Raw genomic sequence first — 25969 nt, forward strand, 5'->3', positions numbered from 1 at the left:
TTTAAATGAACGTCGTTTTCAAGTGAGTGTAGTTAAGCGTCTCGTTTACGCTGATAGCTGTATAGACAGCAGACAAGCTTTCCTCTGCATTTAGTTAAATAATACAACGAGATGACACTAGACGGGAAGGAATTGGTATATGCCAATCTACCAGATTATGAAGATCCACCAGAATGGATACATCCGCACGATGTTCGTAAATTTAGTTGGCGTAGGACACTGTGACATTACTCATCAGGACATGGCATGACTGAAATTGAAAACTGCTTGTCAGTTAGCTAGGCATAAGCTTACCTGTACTAGATAATTGTTACAGGAATATATTTGAATATCTGTGATGATGATATGATCATGTGTCATGTCTGTCCGTCAAAATAATTAACGTCTGGTGCTGAGGAAACTGGTAGAAGTAAATTATTTGATGTTGTAGGCTCAGAGCATAGGGACATGTTTAACTTAGTCTTACATTATAGAAATAGCCAGAAATCCTTATATACATATTATATATCTATATGTATGTGTATTTCTGGTTAATTTATATAGGTATTTGTGGCATATTTTCATCATATAAGACTAGACATGATGTGCTCTGACCTACATACATTGTTCTTGTGACATGTCCATCATAGGTCCATTTAGTCGGCAGAACGATTTACCCAAAAACACCCCAAAACTACCCAAAAACACCCCAAAACTACCCCAAAACACCTTAAAACATCTCACAACATCAACACATTAAATGAAAACATCATTAGAAATTGATATGTATATGTTAACATATCAAATACAGCTATTGATACCTTCTTTTGTTGACTTATCGGAGAGTAGGGTTTTGACGTCGCGGGAGATAACTCTTACAAACAGTCATACAATAAAACCGGCAAGACAATTATCTAGCGTAGTTTGTCGATTCACGCACATTTATCTTCCAGACATTTTTTTTTCATTTACCTTATTAACGATTGAATTATTACTATTGCTTGAATTTGATGTGTTTTCTCATGGATATGCTGTTCGATGAAGCATATATGTATATACATGTCCGTTGATTGTGCAGACATACTGAGAAATCACAAAACAATAAATGAAGATTGACATTGTGACGTGTCTATATGCTATTGCACTCTGACTTTGTTGGTATCTACATATCTTCTATATCTATATCTAATATATAATATCTATATCTATATCTAATATATAATATCTATATCTAATATCTATATCTATATCTAATATATAATATCTATATCTATATTTATATCTAATATATAATATCTATATTTATATCTAATATATAATATCTATATTATGTACTTAATAAAGATGATATCAACTTGATACATGTACGTATAGTTCTTTCTTATTTCCATGTGGTTGGTTTTGTATGACTGTTTGTAAGAGTTATCTCCCTCGCCGTCAAAACCCTACTCGCCGATAAGTCAACAAAAGAAGGTATCAATGACTGTATTTGATATGTTAACATATACATATCAATTTCTAATGATGTTTTCATATAATGTGTTGATGTTGAGAGATGTTTTAAGGTGTTTTTAGGTGTTTTTGGGTAAATCGTTCCTCCCCATTTAGTCAGCTCAATTTATGGTATCAGTATTTTTAATGAAGAATTATGGAAGTAGTATCAATGGGCAATTACTGTGAGCTTTATTAAAAAATATTAGAATAAGTGGTAAAATGTGTGCAATTCAGACCGCTGTGGTTCAGTATTATGAAAATATCATACAAATGTTGTACATTATAGGCTAAATAATGTTAGTTTTGTTTGGACTGAAATAATTACAAGTGGTTCAGAAAATAATGGACTGTAGATTGACATTATGTATAGTCCATTCGACTACTTTATCCCATACTATTATTTCAAGAGATGACTGATATGGATCATAATAGGTGGTTTTATTTCTTCTGTATAGGAAAAAACTATCTCTATATTTAGATCATGTTTTACTTTGTTGCAGTTGATTGCATAAGACAACAATATAATGCACATGAGAGTCTGATTCATTCAGGATAACATTAAACATTAAAATTTATTTTTCTTAAACTTCATATCAAGCATATCTAATTTCCAAACGTATTTTTTAATAATTATGCACAATGTAGTACGTATACTAAGCAATCTTATTCAGGTACAATATTTAGATCGGAACTATTTTAACAATCAATATTTTTTTTTTTGTAGAGGCCTTACAGTGAAGACTATAGTAATGAAATACACCAGTTCCTGCCAAGACAATTAATTCTCCAGCGAAACCAAGTTTCTGAACAGGTAAATACACATCTGTTAATTCAGTTATGAATACTGGCCACCAGGACAGATTGTAACAATATCCAACAACAAGTCCATGTCTGGTACATTTAATTATCCCACACAGCCCTTCTGTACACTAATCTGAATGGAATTTCTGAAAACAATATCCATGATTCGAAAGTATGTAGGAACCATTTAAAGTAAAACTGATCGGATTTGGCATTTATTTACATGTGTATATATATATAGGTACATGTACAATCACCGTGTACTTTAATATCACAAAAAACTTTTAATATATTTGAAAGTTCATTTATTGATTTAAGAAATCATCATTTTGAACAAATATTATCATAGAAAAAAAAATATAAATCATGGAAACTCAGCATGAAAGTAACCAAGTTTCTTCACTATATATGATTATAAAATTTAAAAGTGTTAAATTTGGAAAAATATACAGCAAATGTAATGTTACGAATGATTTACAATTACAGTTAGTGCTTTCAACTTTTGTGCAATAATTAGATAATAGAGGTAATAATTTAAGTTTCTTGTTTGATATTTTCTGTAGCTTGGATTCAATATCAGGGGAGGTAAAGAACACCATTGTGGGATTTATGTATCAAAGGTAAGTACTAAAATATACTGTACTACTCCCCTTTCATTCAAATTTCTTCTCTTTATATGAGAAGAAAATCCTGTTCAGGGTCAATCATAGATTAAGATTCACCTATTGGGGCAAGGGCCCATCAAGTGTTCACATACATGTATCATTTGATGAATTAAGCATGCACACGCTCAGTATATTATGCTTCATGTTTGCAACATATTGACTGCATAAAATCCACTTTACAAAGGGAGACAATCCAACAAGTACATGTGTCATGTTTGAGTTACAGTGGGCGAACTTGTTCCAGCTTGCTGTTTGCCGGTTTTGAGCTTGCTGCCGGCACGTTCATTCAAGCAAAGCGTCTCATTTTCAATATGGCCGAAATAGATGAATAAATATATTTCAAAAGCATTGTAAACATCGAACACTGCAGAACATTCAAAATCAACTTATTTGGCAATGTATATGACTAAAATAGCCTGACAGGCTCAAAGCAAGTTGAAATTCTTTAACTTTTCACTTAATCTAATCTTTTGGTTGAACATGTCGCCATCTTGTTTGTCGGTGTGCCGGTGCTGCCAGACTGGCAGGAATTTACACTGATCGGCACGTGCAGTAATCGCGCACGCATATTCGGGACACAATCAAGTAATTTTGCTGCCTTTCTGCCTTGCCACCGGCACGTCAGAATCAAGTTTGTCCCAATAACATCTCCTCAGATTGTAACTGAATTTTTCCTTTTGGTTAAAAAAAAATAATTTTAATAACAAATAATGATCTATTATATAACAATATAGACCTTCTGTTTCCTATTAAGATATTAAATAGAAATTTAATAATTATTGAACAAATATCCTATACAGTGTTGGAATTGTTACTTTTTAATCAATATAACCAAGTACACCCTATGCTATATAATTTATGTGTGATACAAAGAGTAGCATGTAAAAACAGGTTTAGTAGTTTGTAAGAGTTGTCTCTCTTGATTCTGAACTTAGATTTTTGTATGTAGGTGACGATGGACAGTGAAGCAGACAAACTCGGACTACAGGAAGCAGATCAGGTAGCATTACAATAGTAAAACACAATATCTTTAATATTAGATCCTCAGTTTGAATATATGTTTGTGGAATTAAAATTAAACATAAGGATACAGGTTCAGGTCCATAATAACTGTGAGTGTAAAAGGTGTAGCAAAATCTATCTGACTAAACATAATTTACATGAAAAAATGATTTTTTAATAATCATAGATATTTTTTCCTGTTTATGTACATAATTGTTTTGAAAAATCTATTTTTGAATAATTTTATTTTTATTTTTATAAAAAAAAACATAATTTTCATGAAAAATTAATTTTTGAATAATCAAAAATAGTTTTTCCGGTTTATACATTTAATCTACTGCTGTAAATTTTAACTCTATAAGCTATATACATATCATATTGCTTGACTTTCAATTTACTTAAAAGCATATTGGAGCTATGATATGTTTCCTTACAAAAACATCATCTGTTTTAATTGATATATTACTACATTTTTGTATAAAATTAATATAATATGTATATAATGAAAAAACATTAACATGTTTCTGGGATATTATGTGAGAAATACAAAAAAAATATGTATGTTGTAATTTTTATGTTATGTATGTATTTCATGTATGTTATTTTTGTATTTTTAAAATCGGTCTAGGTAATTTAACCTATTATAATGGGTTAGCAGAAAACAGTTGTTAATATATATCTCCTTCATCACAAATTTGATAGAGAAAATAAAACAATATGAAGTATTATGTTTAAATTGATTTATTAAACTTGAGAGTCATTACCATGAAAATTGGACATATATTTTTCACATGAATACCATGGACCCTTTGACTTTTATGGTCCAAGAATAACCACTGATTGGTCAATTCATCTTGATCCTTGAACTAACGACATGGTCCCTAGGAGTTCAAGTTAAAAGGGTTTTACTTTATATGCTAGCAATACAATGTATAATCTACCAAATATGACCTCTGTTGATGATAATTGATGTGAGGAGGGTAGAAAAACAGAGGATTTAAATCAAGGGAGTATATTTATACAGATTAATTATAGGAGATGATCATGAGATGCTCCCTGCACCCGCATTCCCGTAGAACTTTTATTTCTAAATAGACCTGAATAAAATCTAGATTTTTTCTTTGTCAAATTATACTCAATCATGATGTATTTTTTTTGCAGATTTTGTCTGTAAACAGAGTTAACTTTGAAGAGATAGATCATGCTGAGGTATGGAGATAGGAAAATGAAATGGTGTATAAATTAATGATGATCCTTATCAAAATAATAAATAATGATTAGGAGTTTTATTAACCACAGCAACATAGCCGTCTCAAGACGGTTCACAAATTATCTTAATCTACGAGGGTTGATTGATATGTTGTGAGCCTCGTATTGAAGGAGGTACATGATGTACTCAAGAGTGTTCATGGTTGCCATTCACAATTTGGGCTTTAAATTTATTGAGCATCCACCTTGTTTACCTGATCTCGCTCCATCAGACTTTCATCTGTTTCCAAAACTGAAAACAGCTATTTCAGGCACCCTAACCCTAACATGCAGTGGATGACTTTCTGAACAACCAAGACAAGGAGTTCTATAAAAGTGGCATTGAGGCCCTTGAACACCTGATGGAAAAAGTGTATAGATACTGAAGGGTATTATGTTGAAAAATAATACAATATAGCAGGCAAAATGCAAATCCTTCAATATGAGGCTAACAACTTATCAATCAGCCCTCATATAAGTGAGATTATATTTCAGCAAAGGTGAAATAAATTGTCCTTATCAGCTATTAATCGTGTTAAACCTGTATACTTCTGAATTCAAAATTAACCAATAGTTTCCACTTCCCTAAATATAAACAGACATTGATTTGTCAGTAAAAAATATCCATTTTATGGCATTGGATGATGATAATATGTGGGGCTGATAATCATGAGGACAAATTGTTTCATCTTTTATTTTCTGAACGAAATTGACCATTTTTGGACTTGCAAAATAACTAGACATTGATCAGTCTCTCAAAATATCTAATTTGTGGTGTTTGATCCAAAGAAAATTCGGACTACACAAAGTTACGGATCTATAATAGACCATCCTTATATAATTAGTTTTCATTAATTTGATAGGATCTTCGTTGTTAGGTCGATAATAAGGAAGTTTTTTTTCTTTTATCATATAGGTACTAGTTTCGACTGTCACCATATACTCAAAATATAATCTATTGAGTGTGTTGACAGACGAGGCGAGTACCAGTACTGTTATTGCTTATTGAGGTTGATAAAATTGTTGTTAAATGTTTGGATTCCCCTTTCAGTTTATCAGTCGGCAAAAATATTTGTGTGATATTTGGGTAAACTACAGTGTACCATTTAAGAAAAATGATATTTCTCTGTGGACAAAAGAAACCTTTCCTGCAGAAAAATCAATCATTTTGGTCAAAATTTCATTATTTCCAGAACATTTAAAAGTAATTTTAATTGCATAATTATGAATTTCTGAAATGTTGTTGAACTGAGAACTTGGTTACCATATATGCAGTAAATTCTTTTTACAGGCAGTGAACATTTTAAAAAGAAACACATCCATCAACATGCAAGTCCGATATTTCCCATATGGTAAGTTAAAGCAGGGATGTTTTATATGTTGGGCCACAGTGGCCAAGTGGTTAAGGTGTTCTGACACTTTATCACTAGCCCTCAAACTCTGGGTCAAAGTTCTAAACCCCCTTGGGGCAGTTGCCTGGTACTGACAGTAGGCTGGTGGTTTTTCTTTGGGTACTCCAGCTTTTCTCCACCTCCAAAACCTCGCACATCCTTGAATTACACTGGCTGTTAATAGGATAACTTAGAAGAGGAAAGTGTTTATCAAGCAAAATGAATGTAGACATACTAAATGCACCCAGTAAATTCTTATTATTGCCTTGTACAAAATGTAACTATATACTTAAGGGATATGAATTGTTCATAAAATGCTATCTCCTGAAAAAAAGATTTCCAATCCAACGTCAGACCCATGTTTGAGTACAGTTTGTAAGAAGAATCCTCCCTATGAGTGCTGATACATATTGCATTTAAATGAACTTAGTCAGGAGACATATTAGACTGTGACAACAGGGAATGGACAGAGCAACATAATGAAATTAGGGGAGTTATCTCCCCTTTACATAATTGAATTAAAAGTGATGATTTCATATTTCATTGACGATATGAAAAATGATGAATGAAAATAAGTGGAATAGGCTAAATGTTTATTTCGGAGTTTGAGAAAGTGCTCTTGTTTACACATAGATTTTACACTAATGATGTGTACCACAGATTATTAAATGTTTTTTCTGTTTTAGGTTATGATAGAACTTATGACAAGAGTCGGTATTTACTGGCCAACCATCAGCAGTCTCCAAATAGTAATCACTAGTGTCAACTCCTGTACCAACAGATCAGATCATTGGAATGTTTGCTTGCTGTAGGGGATGTTATAGTTAATTCAAGGGTGTCTTTTACCTAGATTAATGTTCCATCTAGATCTACAACCCTCACATCACTGGAATGTTTGCTTACTACAGTGAATATACCTGTGAATTCAAGTGTGTGAAAAACCAGGATAAACTGGCCATCTGACAGTATAATGGTTTAAGGTATATGCACAGCAAGACTACAGCCATTTTTTCATGAAGTTCAAAAAGTTTTACCAGTTCGACTGGAGTTAATGAAAAAAGGACCGACCTAATGATCTCATTTTGCTGTGAGGCGAATACCAACAACTATGTTCAAGGTTCTATTAACATATGCAGGTTCATCAGTTTTTATATCTTCAGATGTTACAATTGAATATAAAAGTGGTTTGTCCACCCAAACCAACAGGCACTATAGTTTCCTTCACTGAGACGAGTTTCCTATTTCTTTATCAACATGATGCATACTGACACAACAGTTGATAACATTTAGTTTTTGCAAGAAATTAATATAAATATTTGCCATGACATTATTACTTTGTTACTTTTCATACAAAAAGTTGTTTTTAATATGATACACATTTCATATCAAAACATCATTTGATACAATGTACTGTTGTACTTTATGCATGCATAGACTAGCATTTTTTTCAGTGCACAAAATATATATACTTACCAGATTTATCTACATTATATACCATTAGTTTTAGTTTGTCAGATTGATACATTGAACTCTATTGTTAAAGATTAATAAATAGAAATCTATTGTTTTTTCATCAAATGTCAGAATTTTAGTTCTTAAATAGATTGTATCAACCTTGTAATTACATGCTGTATTTTGATATTCATCAAACTGAAAACAAAATAGATTATATTCAAACCAGTATTAAAGTTTATTAATTAGTCCCCCACTAGTTCAGAGGGGACTACTTTCTGTTCTTTCTCACTTTTCTTTTGTTCAGGATCATCCTCGAACTCATATACTAAGGGGGCCGCGGTGGCCGAGTGGTTAAGGTGTCCCGACACTTTATCACTAGCCCTCCACCTCTGGGTTGCGAGTTCGAAACCTACGTGGGGCAGTTGCCAGGTACTGACTCTAGGCTGGTGGTTTTCCTCCGGGTACTCCGGCTTTCCTCCACCTTCAAAACCTGGCACGTCCTTAAATGACCCTGGCTGTTAATAGGACGTTATGCAAAAACAACCCCAAAAATACAAACCTCATGTACTACATATAACTGGTAGTTTATACAGTAATTAGGGCATTGGTTCATCTAGGTCATGTATACCAGAAATAGGTCACTCTGACCTATATTTTGACATTTGATCTTCATTACAGAATCTGATGAAGTTTGTCAGGTCTTTATTCTCTACATTCTGCTTGTAACTGGAACTTGGAGCATCGTTTGACCTAGATGAGGTGGTGTGTCATGTATCAAAATTAGGTCATTGTGACCTACATTTTGATATTTGATCTACATTACAGATACAGTTTGTCAGGGTTCTATTTTCTTCAATCTACTTATCACTGGAACTTTGTACTTGGGGCATGGTTCAACATATATGAGGTGGTGTGTCATGTATCAAAAGTAGGTCACTTTGACCTACATTTTGAATTTTGACCTACATCAAAGAAAAGGTCTGTCTGTTCATAGGATATGATTTACATTTGACGGGGAACTGTGATTTGCCAGCTATTCTTGTTTACATTAATCTTGTTTTTTTTTTCAATTAATTACACCAGATGTATCATTCAGGATATAAAATAGGCATTGATTAAAATAAAGCATGCACATGTACAAGAAGCAGATTGGAGCAGACTTCAAAAATGTCATTATTGGTTTAATACATTACAAAGTTAATTGTTAATCAATAGTAATAATCGTTAATCACAATTGCTTATTAAAATTTTCATTAAAACATGACATAATAGTTCATTGATATAAACAAGCAATCTCATAAATATGTATGCATTGCTTGTATATATGTTATCAGTTTTTAAAACCTGATATGATTTCAATGGAGTGCAGTCAAAATGATTTTACTGGTACTTCACTTTTAAGCACATCTTGTAAAACTTTACTGCAGGGAATAAGCCTAGGAATGTGCTTATTTCCAGTCATTGCCTTATTGACGGATAGATGCACTGTGATTTGCATGCTTCCAAAATACTGGTGTCTCTTTTTGTTGTACAATGAAGATCACTTTACAATCGTATACAGCAGAATATTTTGTCCTGCTTGATAAGACAGGTTTATATTGTCTTATCTGACCAATACTTAGTTCTTTTTTAGGTTGTTAAAGGCAGGTTTCCAAACTGTGATACAATTAAACAAAATGTAAATTATGGGTTGTGTATTTTGATACTGATGTTTATTATTTGTTATGATAATGATATTTTTTTTTCTTTTGGTGATATAGTGGTAACCAGTATGATGTAGCTATAATTTGGAAATAAGTTCCTGTTTCCATTTTTGTTGTATTGTTTTTTTTTTGAGGGCCGCAGTGGCTGAGTGGTTAAGGTGTCCTGACACTCTATCACTAGTCCTCCACCTTTGGGTTTGCGAGTTCGAAACCTACGTGGGGCAGTTGCCAGGTACTGATCGAAGGCCGGTGGTTTTTTTTCCCGGGTACTCTGGCTTTCCTCCACCTCAAAAACTTGGCATGTCCTTAAATGACCCTGGCTGTTAATAGGACGGTAAACAAAATAAACCAAACCAAAGTGTTTTTTTAACAATTGTTTGAGCCTTCAGTGAATTCAAGATCTTATTACGTCTTTCATTAATACAGCTACCACACAATGTATAATTGTAAGTAGTGTACATTTCCTGCACGGTCATGTAGTTCTAGGTCATTTTAATCAATTTGCCAGTTGACAAATATGATATTGTATATGCTGTAATATATTTTTATATTTTATGCCTTGCATAATATTTTTCTATAATGAAATAAATATTAACATTGGGAAAATTGTTTTCTTCTCTTTTTTTTTGTATGCCCGTCATCCTATGTAGATTTAACATTAGCGCCAGCCCCCCACTTCAATTTCTTTTATTTTGGCACCATATGTAAATTATTATACTTTTATATCAACTGAAAGTCGTAGTGGACCTCCTTGCATAATACCAAGTTGAGTGAAGGAGGTACCCTAAAAAATGATTAATAATATTTACAGGCTAATGTAGATTTCAAAATCATTTTTAACAGTTTACAGCTTATAATTTACTGTTATTTTGATACTAAGTTTGTCATATTGACATACATGAAGTAAGTGTAGTGATACATTTGATTAGAAAAACGTGCTAAATTTTCACAAAATTTAAATTGTATCCAACATTATCAACTTGAAGTAGTATAGTTGTAATCACAATCTATCTTTCAAACGCTTTTAAAAACTTCCCCTAGACATATACTTTGTACAGAATCAATTTGAGGAAATTTCAAAACTGATAAATGACTTTTTTGCAGTAACTGTTGTTTTGTAATAAACAAAAGATGGAAAATATATCTGTATTTAAAATAAAAAATCAATGATTATGGTAAATTGTCCATTGGATATGTTTGACATGCTAAAAAATTAATTTACCGGTTTTAAAATTTCCTCAAAATAATTGTGTAGAAAGTATATGCTTGTAGATGGAAACTTTTATGAAGTATGGAATATAGACTGTGATTACAACTATACTTATTCAAGTCTACAATGTTGGATACATTTTAAATTTTGTGAAAATTTTCGTATTTTTCTTATTAAATGTATCACTTTGCTTACTTCAGGATCGTCAATATGCCAAATTTGGTATCATAATAATAGTATGCTGTAAACTGTTGTAAATGATTTTCAAATTTACATTAGCCTGTGAAAATTATTCACTATTTTGTTGGGGTACCCCCTTTCACACAACTTGTTAGTGTTATGCAAGGAGATCCACTTCGACTATCAGTTATATATAATGACTAATATTTTTTGTGGTTATGGTTCATTTCCATGCATCTAAAAATGGTGAAAAAATAAAATAAATTGAAGTGGGGCCAAATGTTGACCCCATCTTTGACGGGAGTATTATGGTATGGCGTTTATAATTACTGGGCCTTTGATTACACCGAAGTACTAGATGCATGTACTTGTGTTTGTATTCAAACTTTAATTTGCCTTACAAGACCCCTACCAATTCCTGCCTAAATTTGTAATATTGTTGTCCTTAGTGTAAGGTTTTTGGATTGAAGTATATATCTAATTCACTACAGCAATTTAACTTCAAACAGATAAAAGGAAACACAATTGATGTGAATATTTACATTAATTGGTGATGAAAATTAAAAAAAACAAGGAGCCGCAAAGCTTGGCATTATCCCCCGTGCCCCGCAGTTGGTATGACAACCCAAAGAGGCACAACTACCACAGGGGTCTGTAACATCTTCCCCGACTCTTATATAATACATTCAACTACCACAGGGGTCTGTAACATCTTCCCCGACTCTTATATAGTACATTCAACTACCACAGGGGTCTGTAACATGTTCCCTGACTCCTTTAATCATAATACAGTCAGCTACCACAGGGGTCTGTAACATGTTCCCCGACTCCTATAATTATAGTACAGTCAGCTACCACAGGGGACTGTAACATGTTCCCTGACTCCTATAATTATAGTACAGTCAGCTACCACAGGGGACTGTAACATGTTCCCTGACTCCTATACAGGACAGTCAGCTACCACAGGGGTCTGTAACATGTTCCCTGACTCCTTTAATTATAATACAGTCAGCTACCACAAGGGACTGTAACATGTTCCCCGACTCCTTTGATTGTAGTAGTCAACTACCACAGGGGCATGTAATATGAGCCCTAAATTCCCCATAGTACACAACTTCCTAGCCCAGTACAGCTTATCCCGGGGCAATTATTTTGTCAAATCTACGGACAGCTCCAATCCGGAGCACAGGCGCTTGCATAGAAATATGACTTTCAATTTTTTTTTGATATGACAGTGGTATGTGTAATCTGTTGAGCTTAACAGATTACACATACCACTCTCAAATAATTTTTTTTTGAAAATCACATTTTCTATGCAAGCGCCTGTGGTCCGGAGCTGAACTACCGCATCGCATTTATTGGATCACTCCTCGAAATCGACCACGTTAACGTTCTGGATACGGGATCTGGTGCACTTACACGGATGTTCGCTTGGCCTGACAAGGAGCAGTTCCGCTGACTAACATATAATGTGTGTTATTACACATCTCTTTCAAAATAAAAATGTGACAACCGGGAAAAGTGGTGACGAATTAATATCAATATTACTTCGGAGTTCTCCATTCCTGGAACATGGACACCATGGTTGTCCATCTTTCCTTGGCGCGGTTTCCAATTGTCGTTTCGTACACGCACATGTAAACCAATATCCGTGATGCACTTTATATAGTCCGACACAGAACGGTATCAAATACGCCATTTTCAATTCTCTTAAAAAAAAATAAATTGCAAAACTTCGATAAGGAAACATTTTTCACTTACATGTAAAATATACAGGCATCGGGTTACGTCTATGAGTTTAACGAGCAATTACCCATAACTTTAGCTGCACTTAATACATGAAGCTACTACATACAGTCACTGTATATATATAATAAACTTACTAAATCGTCTCAAAGATGACACGTGACTCGAGATTTGCTTGGACTCTAGTAACAGCACTGTAAATTTATGAAGCGTTTGGTTTAAGGAAAATTTGCAAAACATTCAAATCAGATATCAGTACAATTTGGACAAGAAATAAGAACATGTTTATAGTAGTATCATACGCATGTCCACGTGGGCATTGGGAATTATCGACAAGATTACGGCTAAATAGATTGGCATATAAAGGGTAATTCCGCCTCCGAAGGTATAGATCTGAAGAATGATGACCCACCAAAACCGTTGATTAGTCATTTAAAACAGTATTGGAAAATATCAATATTGATGAAACAGACAAAAAATATAACTGTTTTCTGTGTAAAACATCGGAAAATCAAGAGTCGATGAAAGCTGTATTGAATATTCCGAGGTTTCATCTTCGGTGAATATTTTCATATCACAATTTTATTGTTTCCGAAACCAGGTGGAGCTGCAGTTCATTCTCAATCTAGCACGATGAATCTGATCCAGGCGTTTCTCATAATTGTAATATTGCGGAATTTTAAGTGAGTTTTGGTGAAAGTGCTTTTCAGGTTACAAAAGAATTGATTATTTTTGATATCTTGGGGAGGTGAATTCCACAGGTCAATAGGAGAAGGAAAAATATAATTTTTGAAGAAGTTTTGCAAAATAGGTTGTTTATATGATCAGCAACATTATATTGGTGGGTGTCGATTCTGCGCTGTGGAAGGAGATGTGAAAATATGCGGGAGTGAGGCCAAACACGATTTTGTGTAGCCCGAGTTTCCTCTGGCCCTGACACATATACAGTAGACATGGTGTCAGGGCCAGAGGAATCTCGGGCTAGATTTTGTGTAACTGACTTTGCGTCGGTATTGTAGACCGGTACACCTAGTTCTCTCATATATTTCAACATGACTTGTAAGTTTAATACGACCTGTAATAATTCTTGCAGTTTCAAGCTAAATATTCTTCAGAAAATGGGACTTTGATGGTTAGGTTATTCCAGACGATATCACCGCATTGAGCGAGTATGGTCTGACGAAATTGAAGTACAAAGTTTGAAGAGAGTTGCTGCCTATTTTAAATCTAATTGTCTTAAAATACCTGGTTTATTTATGTTTTCTTTATCATGAAATTAAAGTGTTCAGCCCAAGAACAATCATGAGAGAAGAATTCTATATGTTTGTGTTGTTTGACCTCACTAACAGAAACGTTGTTCATAGATAAATGCTTTTTGTCTGGCTTAAATTTAACCAACCCCTTTTCATATCGGGTATACTTTTTGAAACTGTTATTCAACCAATCTGCACATTGAGTCGGAGTATCTACGATAGCATTACATGAGGTGTCGTCTGCGTTATATTGTAGCATTGATACCGTCAATTTATCATTCATAAAAATTGAAAAGAGCAGAGGACCTAATATCGACCCCTGGGGGACACCAGCAGAGAGGTTGTACTATTTATAACTACTCTTTTCTTTCTTTTTATTTGAGTAACTTTTAAGCATAAATTCCCCAGATACATTTTTTGCGTAATTTAAAAAGTGACCCTGTATGCCATACTGTACCGAAGGCCTTGCTGTTATCACAAACGATCATCATAATTTCCTTATCTTTATCTCATGCCGAATAAATATCGTTACTACTAGCGGGTAACTGATTTATTGTGGAGTTGTCAGCCCTAAGTTCAGTTTGAGACGGTGATAATAGATAATTATCAATGATGAATTTATTCAGATTTATGTTTTGCATGCATTTTTCAATGACTATATTTAGAATATAAATTAACAATATTAGTCGATAGTTAACATAATTTTAGCCCCAAAATGGCCCTAGCAGGATAGAATTTTTGCCTCCAAATGCCCGTCTAAAGTTAAACATCACTTTCAGTCTAGCAGGAACGCTCATATTGCGATTGTGACATAGGTAAATCATGTTAGTCCCTTTATTTTTCGGCATAGCCGTATAATTTTCTTTTTGCCCCGGATATGACGCGACAGGTGGCGTTACTGGTCAAGATGAAGTATGTGATTGGTCAATGTAGCGGTAAATGCAAAATGCAGATATGCAGTTAAAAACGAAACAAAGTTAAGATTGAATGCAAGCTGAATAAGTGGATGAATCTTTTGAAATGACTTACTAATAGATTCAAAGTGATTAGTGCTGAAACGCTTTATATCGTTAATTTATTTCACCAACAGTTTTACAGTAAAACGCCAGCATTAAAACTATGCCGTTTATCTTTTTTAAAGATATTTCTTGTTTTACAATATTCCCTCATGTTGACAGTGGGGAATTCCTTCTTCCTGTAAAACCAGATAGTGTCGCTTAGAGCTAGATGCAGCTTCATACTGTTCACTTCAACATGACCAAGCCAATTGTACTAACTATCGTATTACCTTAAAAAGAATGCAGCAACTTATTGCATAAAATATCATCCGTGCCGGTCACGACACCCTGCTGTGCTACCAGAGTAACCAGAGAAAGACAACATGTTAGAGAGCAGGTGACATCATACCTTTTTCATGTCCGACCGGGAACTCGAACCCCAGTCATCTAATGGTACATAGGCGAGTAGGCACCGTCGGATAAACACGGCTGATTGCACTACGTATACTACGCTACACTTATCATCCAGATATCCATGGTTGATTGCACTACGTATACTACGCTACACTTATCACCCGGATACCCACGGTTGATTGCACTACGCTACGCTACGCTGCACTTAGTGCAATTTGGTTTACTTTGTGTAACGTCCTATTAACATCTAGGGTCATTTGAAGTCATTGGAGGAAAGCCGGAGTACCCGGGAAAAAAACACCGGCAAACAGTAAGTACCTGACAACTGCCCAAAGTAGGTTTCGAACTCGCAACCCAGAGACGGAGGGCTAGTGATATAGTGTCGTAACATCTTAACCACTCGACCACCGCGGTCCCGACGTAGTGCCATCAACCTTGGGTATCCAAAGATGGCGGGTAAGTTGCCACAGCGCCATCACGCTATCCGACAACACTTGTAAAACAAATTCTACATACATGTTGACAGCGTCGTAAAATCCATTAAAACACACAATGTAGGACATGGTGAGTCCCATTTGGCACGGTCCACCAGCTGATACTCGATAGTAAATTTTCTTGGTTACCGGTATGTGTTAGGTTTTTGATATTTATCACTTTGAATTTACTCACCCAAGACACCATATTGACTCGTTAACGCTAATAACTAGCGTTCGCGTTTATTTACTGCTGGGCCAGTTTTCCCGGATAAAAAGTAAAACTTATTTAACCCGTTTAAAGAGGATTCGCCGTAGTCGTTTTTACGATATACGGTAGAGTAAATAATTAGAAAATACAATTTAAATGCATAAAAGACGATAGAATTACAACTATCCCCAGTAAATCCCACTCCCCTACGAAAAACTTGTATTGCAGTTTATCGAAAAGCGTAAATTTAAATGGAATGACTCTTTTCTAAGCGTTCGCTTTATACAGTATATATATATATATATGTATATATTGTAAAAAAATGTTTGTGTCCTCCTTAAGTTGGTAAATAGAGAAAGAATAACAATGTTTGACGACCAGCTTTTGACTTTAAACATATTTTATTGCCAAAATAGAGACAAAGGATAAGGCACAAGTTTTGTCAACTTGTAGACGCCCTATCCAATCACACAAATGCATACCATGAAAACATTAAGATAGGCATAACCATAGAGAATATTTGACATAGACACAGGTGTAGTTTTGCACATGTCGGAACACAAGAGTTTAGATCTACAGAAAGATCAGAATTTCCAAACAAGAGAAGTTGTAAATCCAAAACCAAACCTAAGGCATTTAAACTTTGAAAAGTATTTAATCTTTCCAATTAATACAATTTGCATTCAAAGAAAAAGTGAAAAGCATTTTCGCAAGGATGTCCACAGGTGCAAGACGGATCATTGATAAGATTTACTCGATACAGATCATATTTGAGATCATATTTGAGATCACTACATCTGTGCCTCAATTTAGTATGCGAAATGTTTAACTTTCTTTCACCATAACTGTAGTAGATAGGTGGAGATGATTGCACGTTTGAGTTTATAGAGTTTTTGAACAGATTCAGGGAAGGCAACGATCGCACAGATAGATCTAACAAGTTCCAGGTACGACTAGTGGAAGGTATAAACAAGAGATTTGTTAGAGAAAGCACAAAAGGAGGAACTCGATAATCACTGTTATTTCTAAGAGCATATCAGTTATTTTCTGCAACAGCAGGTGGAATGAGATCATTTAAATTGTCCGGAGATAATTTATTTATTTTTAGGTTTCGACAATTTGAAAGATTATCTAAACCAGTTTCAAAAGTAGATCTTCTGTACGTACATAAGAAGGAAGGCATGTTATGATACGGGCAGCTTCCCTTTCAGCTTTCTCTAACATTTTAGTTTCAAATTTAGTACAACCATCCCATACTTCACACGCATATTCTAAAACTGGCAAAATAAATGATTTATAAAATTGTAAAAGACTCTTTCGAGTAAGCAAAAAAATTAAATCTTCTTAAAACATTTATTTTCTTCATATAGCATTTATGATACCCCCACTTGGCGTCCGCAGTAAAATAAATTTCAAAATGCCTATGGTTATCAAAAAAAAAAAAAAAAAAAAAAGATGTTTTCCATCAAATATCAACTCTAAATCTTCATCTATGTCAGTAGAGTTGGAAATAAATAATACCTCAGTTTTGTGTGGGTTAAAAGTTACCAACCACGTTTTAGACCACACGTTTAGAGATTCCAGATCCCTATTCCGCAAATAGACGAGTAGCTGAGTCAAGGACATCAGCAATGTCATTAATATAAATTAAAAACAAAAGTGGACCAAGAATGGAACCTTGGGGAAACGATGCTAAATCTAAACCATTATGTAAATAAGAATTGTTTAAAAATACTTTTTGGCGCCTGTCAATTAAATAGTTTTCTAGCCAGGTATACAATTCACCACAAATTCCATGAGATTTTAGCTTCACCATTAAACCTTTATGCCACGCACGATCAAAGGCCTTTGAAATATCACAGAAAACCATACATATATGTTTCTTTTCTTCAAGGGAAATACAAATGTTGTGCTGATTTACAGTTGAATGGGCATGCAAAAACCAGATGGGTATTTGTAAAACGATGAGGTTTGTTTTACAAAATAATTATACATTTTTTTGTAAATTACACATTCAAAAACTCTACCAACAGAAGATAAAAGAGAAATTAGTCTATAATTTGAAGGTGAATGTCTGTCGCCAAAGTGGTTGAAAAAATAACTGTTGAGAATGGCATATTAAAAATAATTTAAAGTGGAAAACAGTTTGTGATGTATTTCTTAACGAACAGCTTACAAGTATCAGACTCATAAGATTATTAATGCCTACACATATTAAAGTTCCGTTTAAAAAAGAAAATTAAAATGTTTTTCAGAAATCCAAACTGCACGTAAAGAAAAATAAATTTAACATTTTTTTTTCAATTACATTTTCCCTTCGGTCTTATTTGCGAATATTCTTGGTTCTCATTGGTGAACACAAGTGACGTCACAACCAAGTTCTATTAATCGTCTATGATAATGATTATTTTTCATTCTCAATATTGTTTGGCAATTGATGTGCCAATTTTCCTCCATATCTATCCGAAACAGGTTGACATAACGATATAATGCATTTTTTAAACGGAAGGCATTCTCTATAGCCACCGACAACCACATATCTTTTTAAGCCTTATAATCGCGTAACTTCTTCGATATCATTGTTTCACTAATGAACACATTCTCATTATCCTTTGACACAATAATGTCACAAGCCCGATCAAGATAAAACGCGTAGAGATTCACTTTTATAGCAGGAAAGTAGAATGCACGGATGAATCAAACCCGGCCGTCATAGTAAAATGCCGATGCGCAAACCACTGCGTCAGTCGACCATAGGCTGTAAAACGGAGTCCATTTGCGATGCTGTTATACAATGGCATAAATACAATGCATCATATGTGCTATGTGTATTATTATTGTCATCCAAAATATTTTCCTTCTATCAAGCAGCCATAGCTATATCAAAACAGACACATACTTTGTGAGCATAACTCTGGACCTATAATATGTTTTAAAGTGGGGATCATTATTTGGCCCCCACTTCAATTTCTTTTATTTATTTTTTTTTCACAATTTGTAGAGTCATGAAAATAAACCATAATCGCAAAAATGATTAGTGATTATTACTTCTAATAGTCGTAGTGGACCTCTTTGCATAACACCAAGTTGAGTGAAGGGGGTACCCTAACAAAATGGTAAATAATGTTCACAGGCTAAACTGAATTTGAAAAATCAATTAGTACAGTTTACAGTATATAAATTAACTTTTGATACAAAATATGTCATATTGACATACATGAATTAAGTGTAGTGATACATTTAATTAGAATAACATGCAAAATTTTCACAAAATTTAAAATGTATAAAATCTTGTGAACTTGAATTAGTAAAGACAGTCTATAGATTATACTTCCTTAAAAAACCTTTTTATGTATAATTATATTTTCTACATAATTAATTTGGGAAAATTTAAGGACCAGTAAATTATCTTTTTTTTGTCAAACATGTCTAATGTACATTTCCCCCCAGTAGTAGTTTAAAAGTGAAGGACTAATGACATCACCTTGGCGCGCACTTTAAGACATTCATTTAAGGCTTTCATTGGGTGGCAGACAAGGCTATCATTTTTTTGGTATAGTTAAATGTTTCGAGTTAGGTATATATATCTACTTATGTAATATAGGTTCATTTCATGTTTTGTCTGATAAATAAGATAATCACATATTAGTTTTATTATAATGGTAACCTAATTGTCTATGTTTACAGGAAAGTGTATATGAACACCATCTCAACATTAACTATTTTCATACACTCTTGTTAGATTCTACCTACCGATCGACCTATCCTTCTACATGTACCTACAACGTACATATACCTATATAACTATGAGACGTTGAGAGAGCTTCAGACTCCCCCCTCCCCCGTGTCTGAGAGTAATAACCTTTATCCGTAGTAGTTTTATACTGATTGATAAAAATAATACTGTTAAACCTGTTGTAAGTGGACACCTCTATATAACGGACACCTGTCTATAAAGGACAGACTCATCAGACCCACTCCTTCCAATTTACTATATAGTAAACCTCTGTATAAAGGATACTTGCCTATAAAGGACAGACTCATCATACCCTACACTCCTCCCAATTCACTATATAATTAACCTCTGTATAAAGGACACCTATCAATAAAGACCTTTATCCTTTATAGACAAGGTTTGACTGTACAAGAAAACTTGGTATAAGGTTTTTATACAATTATCAAATATACGTGTTTAATCGTAACTATGTCATGTAGTATAATTACGAAATTTTCAACGCAATGCCAATACAAAACACTTTGATTTTTACGCGGATGAGAATGATTACTGAGTTCATAAATCAATATAATTATCTATTGATCAGGAAAACACACCACATCCCATTTTTTCCTACTTACAAAAACTGCGGACTTAACGAATTCAGTGAACAAACGACTAATTGGTTTCCATGAATTTGTCTTCAAAGTACCAACGTGGGAGTTGGGAATGACTTTTCCTCAGTCTACAAGTACTCTAAATCTACAGTTTGTTTACTCATTGCTGTCAATAATTGCTTTTCGAATTAACTTCCTTGTCTGTGTGTAAGAGTACCGGGGATAACAGTACTTTTGAATTTTTACGATTGTTGGAAAACGGGTTTTTACGACACTACGACACAGTATATTTCACAAAATACCGGTACGATTAAAAAAATAACCACACCCCCCCCCCCCCCCCCCCCCCCCCAAAAAAAAAAAAAAAAACAACAAACAAACAGCTACATTTTTCCTCACTCTAATTTATTTTCGCAAAACAAGATAATTTTCGGTTGTTTCTGTCCGTTTTTAGAAATACCTTATTCACTTAGTCCAGGATTCCTGACACAAGTAACATTCATTAACCGTTAGGGTAACGGTGCCAGGACGCTTTGATGTCAGTCTGTTGAAATTTTAATTTGATTATATTGTAACAATTAACGACAAGAGTTCAAAAATATTTCGGTTAATTTGATCCTTTTTGGCCCCGCCAATCAGCCCCTGGGTCAGTAAGGCATGTATGTGCATGCCATCAAACAGTCATCCTAATTGTAACCAAATAAGAATCAATTCCTATTGAATTTCAACAAATGATCGTCAAAAATGTGATGTCCCTATACAATATAACAATAGTAAAGTTAACCCTTTCCTCTGGGACTGGCAAACATAAGACCCAAAGGTCATGAAATTCACAATTTTAGTAAAGCACTTGAAGACCGTTCCAACTTTGAAGAGTATTTGATTCTACCTTATTTTGGTCTTGAGCAGAAGACCCCTTTTTATCAAGCCCTATACAGTCCCTTTGGGGGCTGGAGCATATAACTCACGATTTTGGTTGACCTTAAGCCATGGGAGGTTTCTGAAGAAAAAAAAAATTGAAATTGGGTAAGGGGTTTCCATGGTAGCTGGGAACGGACATCGAAAATGTTAATTGTTTACGGACTCACGACAAACAATATTTCTCCTTATTATTAAATGAAAAACAAAAAAACAAAAACAAAACAAAAAACAACAAAAAACAAAAACAAACAACCTCAAATCAAATCAAAAGTCCAAAGAATGCAACATTGGGGACGTCCAACCTTGAGATTCATTCTAAAGACATAATTATAGGCCTGGAAATTTAGTCTGCGCACTTGTTGTGCTTTGTTTTATACATGTACGTCATAGCTGACAAGGGGGTTCGTAACATAGTTCTCTCCTTTTTTAATTCAGGAAACCCACATACATATGTTACTGGTAAGATTTAGTTTGAGTCTATTTTAATTCCTGTTAACACCTTTAAGCGCAGTGTCCTATCCTGAATTATTTATAGTACTATCACACTGAAATGCCACGGTGAATTAACACCCCATCCGGTCACATTATATCGACAACGGACAACCCATCCTTTACTCCCACTTCAAGTATGAAGTCAAGCAGAGATCAGCGAATACCAATTTCACAGGCTTTGTTGGTTTTTGTCTCTGCCAAGAGACAGATCCTGACACCTTCCTCGCCGAAACGAACTGGCAACTTAAGGCCAAAAGTGAGGCAGTGTCCAGGGAGACACATGATTCCAAATACACGCCCACCTTACGAGGGAAGTAATGGTAAATATCTAATGTATTGCGTTATCTACATGTACGTAATACAGACAGAATAGTGGGTGAGGAATTAATCCTAATTCGTGTGCCGAAAAAAAAAAAAAAAAAAAAAAATTCGAGTTTTTGGTCGCCTAGCTCCTTCGATCTGTACTTATGGCGCCTAGCATCACTGACGAGTCCTAATTGGATGAAACAGCCGTATAATTCATTCTGGCTCGATCTACTGTATCAAAATGATACTATTTTGTTTATTGTGTGTGCAATTCCATTTCTCTTGCTTACCCACTATTTTGTTTTTTGTTTGTGCAATTCCATTTCCCTTGCTTACCCCCCCCCCCCCCCCCCCCACACACAAATCACAAGAAGTTTCATCGGCATTCATAATTATAAATAGTTTAAAAACCATTTGATGTTACAATATCTGCTTTACAACCACACTAGATACTGCATGATTAAACTCGTGTAGGCGTACCGTAACGTAATATCAATATTGCATATAACAGCGAGGGCGACTGTGAAGTGCCAAAGTAACTAATTATACATGCAAACCAGAGAAAAGAACGCCTCAAAGAACAATGACTACGAAGATCTCCATTTTACTTACCATCATACACACTTATGAATACAATGCTTTTATATAGAGACTGGCAAGGTCTTGTGTTATCTTGAGCAATAATATGTCAAAGTTTAAACTGAGGTCGTTTTGCCACTGGATGCTTTTCCCGGACACCCACACACAGCACATAGACAGTATGTTTTATCTGATGAATCCTACCGGCAGTTAAAATGATTTTATGTTTTTTTTCCATAGAGATAATCTTCATCCTCTATATTGACGTTATACCTCGAACACCTGCAACGCCTCCTCTCTGGATCGACATTTGGATGAAAAAAAAATGAGAAAAAATGATACAAATTAGATTTTGACATGGAAATCATAGGCAGACAATGTAGGTTGGTAGCTTAATTGGTGTTAAAAAAGAAACACTTGCGTTGGAGGGCTGTTACATATATATTCATGGTAAATATGTCCAGAAAGCCAATGTCATGACTCCATGAATGTTTAGAAAATGAAATATTCATTCCTTATATTTGCATTATGATTATTTTTATTTCATTTGTTAAAGCTTCCAATAATACATGTAATGATAATAACAATAAAAAACACAACATTTTTTTTCATGTTACCCGGGAGTGACGTCGGAGAACAGCCGTTTTCGCGGGAAAGTGTCAGACAGCTCTTACAACAACACAAACAAATTTAAAATGTAGTTCCATCTACAACATTTATTCTATGAGATATTTGGAGTGATTTTTATGTTTTGAACATTTAGAAGGCCATGACAACATTTATGTAAATATTACAAGGATCGCGTTTACTAAAAAAATACGAGAGGAAGAAGAACTCTGACGGCGGAGAGTACTACCCGTGGTAACGCGGTTCCCGACATTACTACACACTGTGATGAGGCTTATGTTGTTATGAAAAATGAATACAATTTTCGCCAATGCTTCAAGCATACTGAAAGTAAATATCTGCGTATGAAACATGTATATATGAGCAATGCGAAGGCTCGGCCAGGAGAGTATCGGACTGAGGTATCATTGTGTGGTTAGGAAACAGAGTGGTAACACGTTCATCTTTTACCAAGGTGACCGGGGTTCAAATCTCCGATCGGACGCGAAAACGTGGGAGACACCTGCTAGACCACGTGAGTTTTCGCTTGGTACTCGCAGATACGTTTCCGAGTCACGCAGTAAAACTCCTCGGTCGCTTTCATCTTGGCCAACAAACGTTATTGATATAATTAAATGTAACTTGTTTCGTAATAACTATAAAATGATATGTGAGGTGTGTAGCTCGATCGGATATCACTGGTCTTCCTGTGTTTCCATGGTCGTGGCTTGAGTACGATAATATATCACAATTATTCTGAATTCTATATGACGAACCTCCCATTAGTTGTTCTGTAATGTAGCCACCATGTACTACAAAGATACCTCTTCTTATAATGACACTGATTGTTCACAGAACGATAAACCCCACAGAGAATTTTTTTTTTAAATATCACAATTGTTTCGACCTCAATGACTCGTCCACAATTTGAAAGTTTCTATGATAAAAACCATCTGCAAACGGAAATATCCAGATTGGTTGTATCTATGTAAAATGTTTTTGGTTGATATCATGATCTTATTGAAAAATACTTTAATTCATTGAGCGATATGAATTTTGGTGGGCTCTTAATAATCTTTTTCGATAGAGTGAAATGACCTGCATTTAACATTAAAATCACATGACTCATGGTACAACGTCTCTCCTTACGGAACACCTTGTCTTATTGTCAGTGTAAATGTTATTTTTTTCATATTTTTTGTTGGTTTTGATAGTATTTGATTGTTATTGTTTTTGATGTTGTTGTCAGGTTGTTGTTTGGTTGTTGCTTGGTTGTTGTTGTTCTGATCCTATTCTTACTTTGTTGTTTTTGATATTGTTTTTTTGCTGTTATTGTTGTTTTTCATGTCGTTGTTTAGTGTTGTTTTTCTTGTTTTTTTTTATGCTGTTGTTGGTTTGTATTGAGTTTTTGTCATTGTTTGGGTTGTTATTGTTGTTTGATGCTGTAATGTGGTTATTGTTGTTCTAGATATATCACTATTGCGATTCCATTTGGCCACATTATGCTCGCAATACGTAGTCCATAAAGCTTTTAAAACCAACCAGAAAGTTAAGACATGCGTTACATCTACCAAAATAAACAACATGGTTGGTCTCCGTCAGAGGTATGATTCTATCGTTCTTCAATGACGTTCAAAAACAGCCAGGTATTGTCAGGTGGCATAAGGAAAGGATATACAGCTTTGGAGAAAACACCGCCATACCACCAATGATGGGATCAATGAAGCAGTCTTATCATGGCTGGTTTAAAAAAAATGCGTTCAACGGTAGTTTTAACGTGCTGAACGCTACTGCATGAATTCATCTCGTTTCTGAAACAAACGGCCGTTCATACTATTTTTTGTCCTCGATTGACAGCCATATTTAAACTTCCATAATTCTGAGGAATGATGGTTCCCACTTTCATCGCATCATACGGTATCTATATTCTTTTCTGAATCTAATAAGGCAGCCGATTCTTTTGTAATTTCTTGTTAGACCGGTTTAAAGCTCAAAAATATATATCGTGTATAAACGTGCCTCCAATTGCTGCAGAATTCCTTGAAATAAGTCGTTGTTCATGCTAATGCAATTTAACGTGGTTACCGGAAACATCGCGGCCTTTTAAGCAAGGAATGTAATGGTGTTAAAGTAAAGTTCGCGTCACTGTTAGACTTAAGTCCATGATATATGGGCGTTTAATGTGGTAACGAAAAGTTTGGACGAAAGCGTCTCCTCTGTCGAGAAAATTATCAACGTTTCTCTCATGTTTGCGTGCTCGTGCCTTATTCAATAGAATGCAAGAACTTACAAGACCACGATAGATAAAAACGAATGCCATTGAGGAACAATAAATCTTCCAAATCTGTCCAATTAAAATCCAGTTTGTGTTGCTATTGTACATTGTGACAGTCCTTCCCCCCTGCAGGCTTCATCGCCAGACGATATAATCAACTCACCCCATCTCACGGTCAGGCAACAAAGATGGCGTCCGTAATATCGCGTGCGAATACACTGTAAACTGTCGGTGT

At 34.5% G+C, this 25969-nt stretch overlaps 1 protein-coding gene across 1 annotated transcript; it reads left to right on the plus strand.

Annotated features, from left to right (window-relative positions):
- Positions 1–25: 25 nt before the first annotated feature.
- LOC117329806 (PDZ domain-containing protein 11-like) lies at positions 26–9269 on the plus strand. The gene is made up of 7 exons (XM_033887958.1): positions 26–192; positions 2198–2284; positions 2838–2894; positions 3889–3939; positions 5103–5150; positions 6481–6541; positions 7267–9269. Exons 1-7 carry the CDS (start codon positions 112–114, stop codon positions 7338–7340), a joined length of 459 nt encoding a protein of 152 aa, XP_033743849.1. The 5' UTR covers positions 26–111; the 3' UTR covers positions 7341–9269.
- Positions 9270–25969: the final 16700 nt, after the last annotated feature.

The sequence above is a fragment of the Pecten maximus genome, chromosome 6, assembly GCF_902652985.1.
Source record: "Pecten maximus chromosome 6, xPecMax1.1, whole genome shotgun sequence".
NCBI classification, from domain to species: domain Eukaryota; kingdom Metazoa; phylum Mollusca; class Bivalvia; order Pectinida; family Pectinidae; genus Pecten; species Pecten maximus.

What these genes read in the sequence shown, in the direction of transcription:
- LOC117329806 (XM_033887958.1), top strand. Translation starts at nt 112, where the DNA reads ATGACACTAGACGGGAAGGAATTGGTATATGCCAATCTACCAGATTAT. An exon ending in GAAACCAAGTTTCTGAACAG is followed by an intron (nt 2,285 to 2,837) that starts GTAAATACACAT and finishes TATTTTCTGTAG; the next exon opens with CTTGGATTCAATATCAGGGG. An exon ending in AGTCCGATATTTCCCATATG is followed by an intron (nt 6,542 to 7,266) that starts GTAAGTTAAAGC and finishes TTTCTGTTTTAG; the next exon opens with GTTATGATAGAACTTATGAC.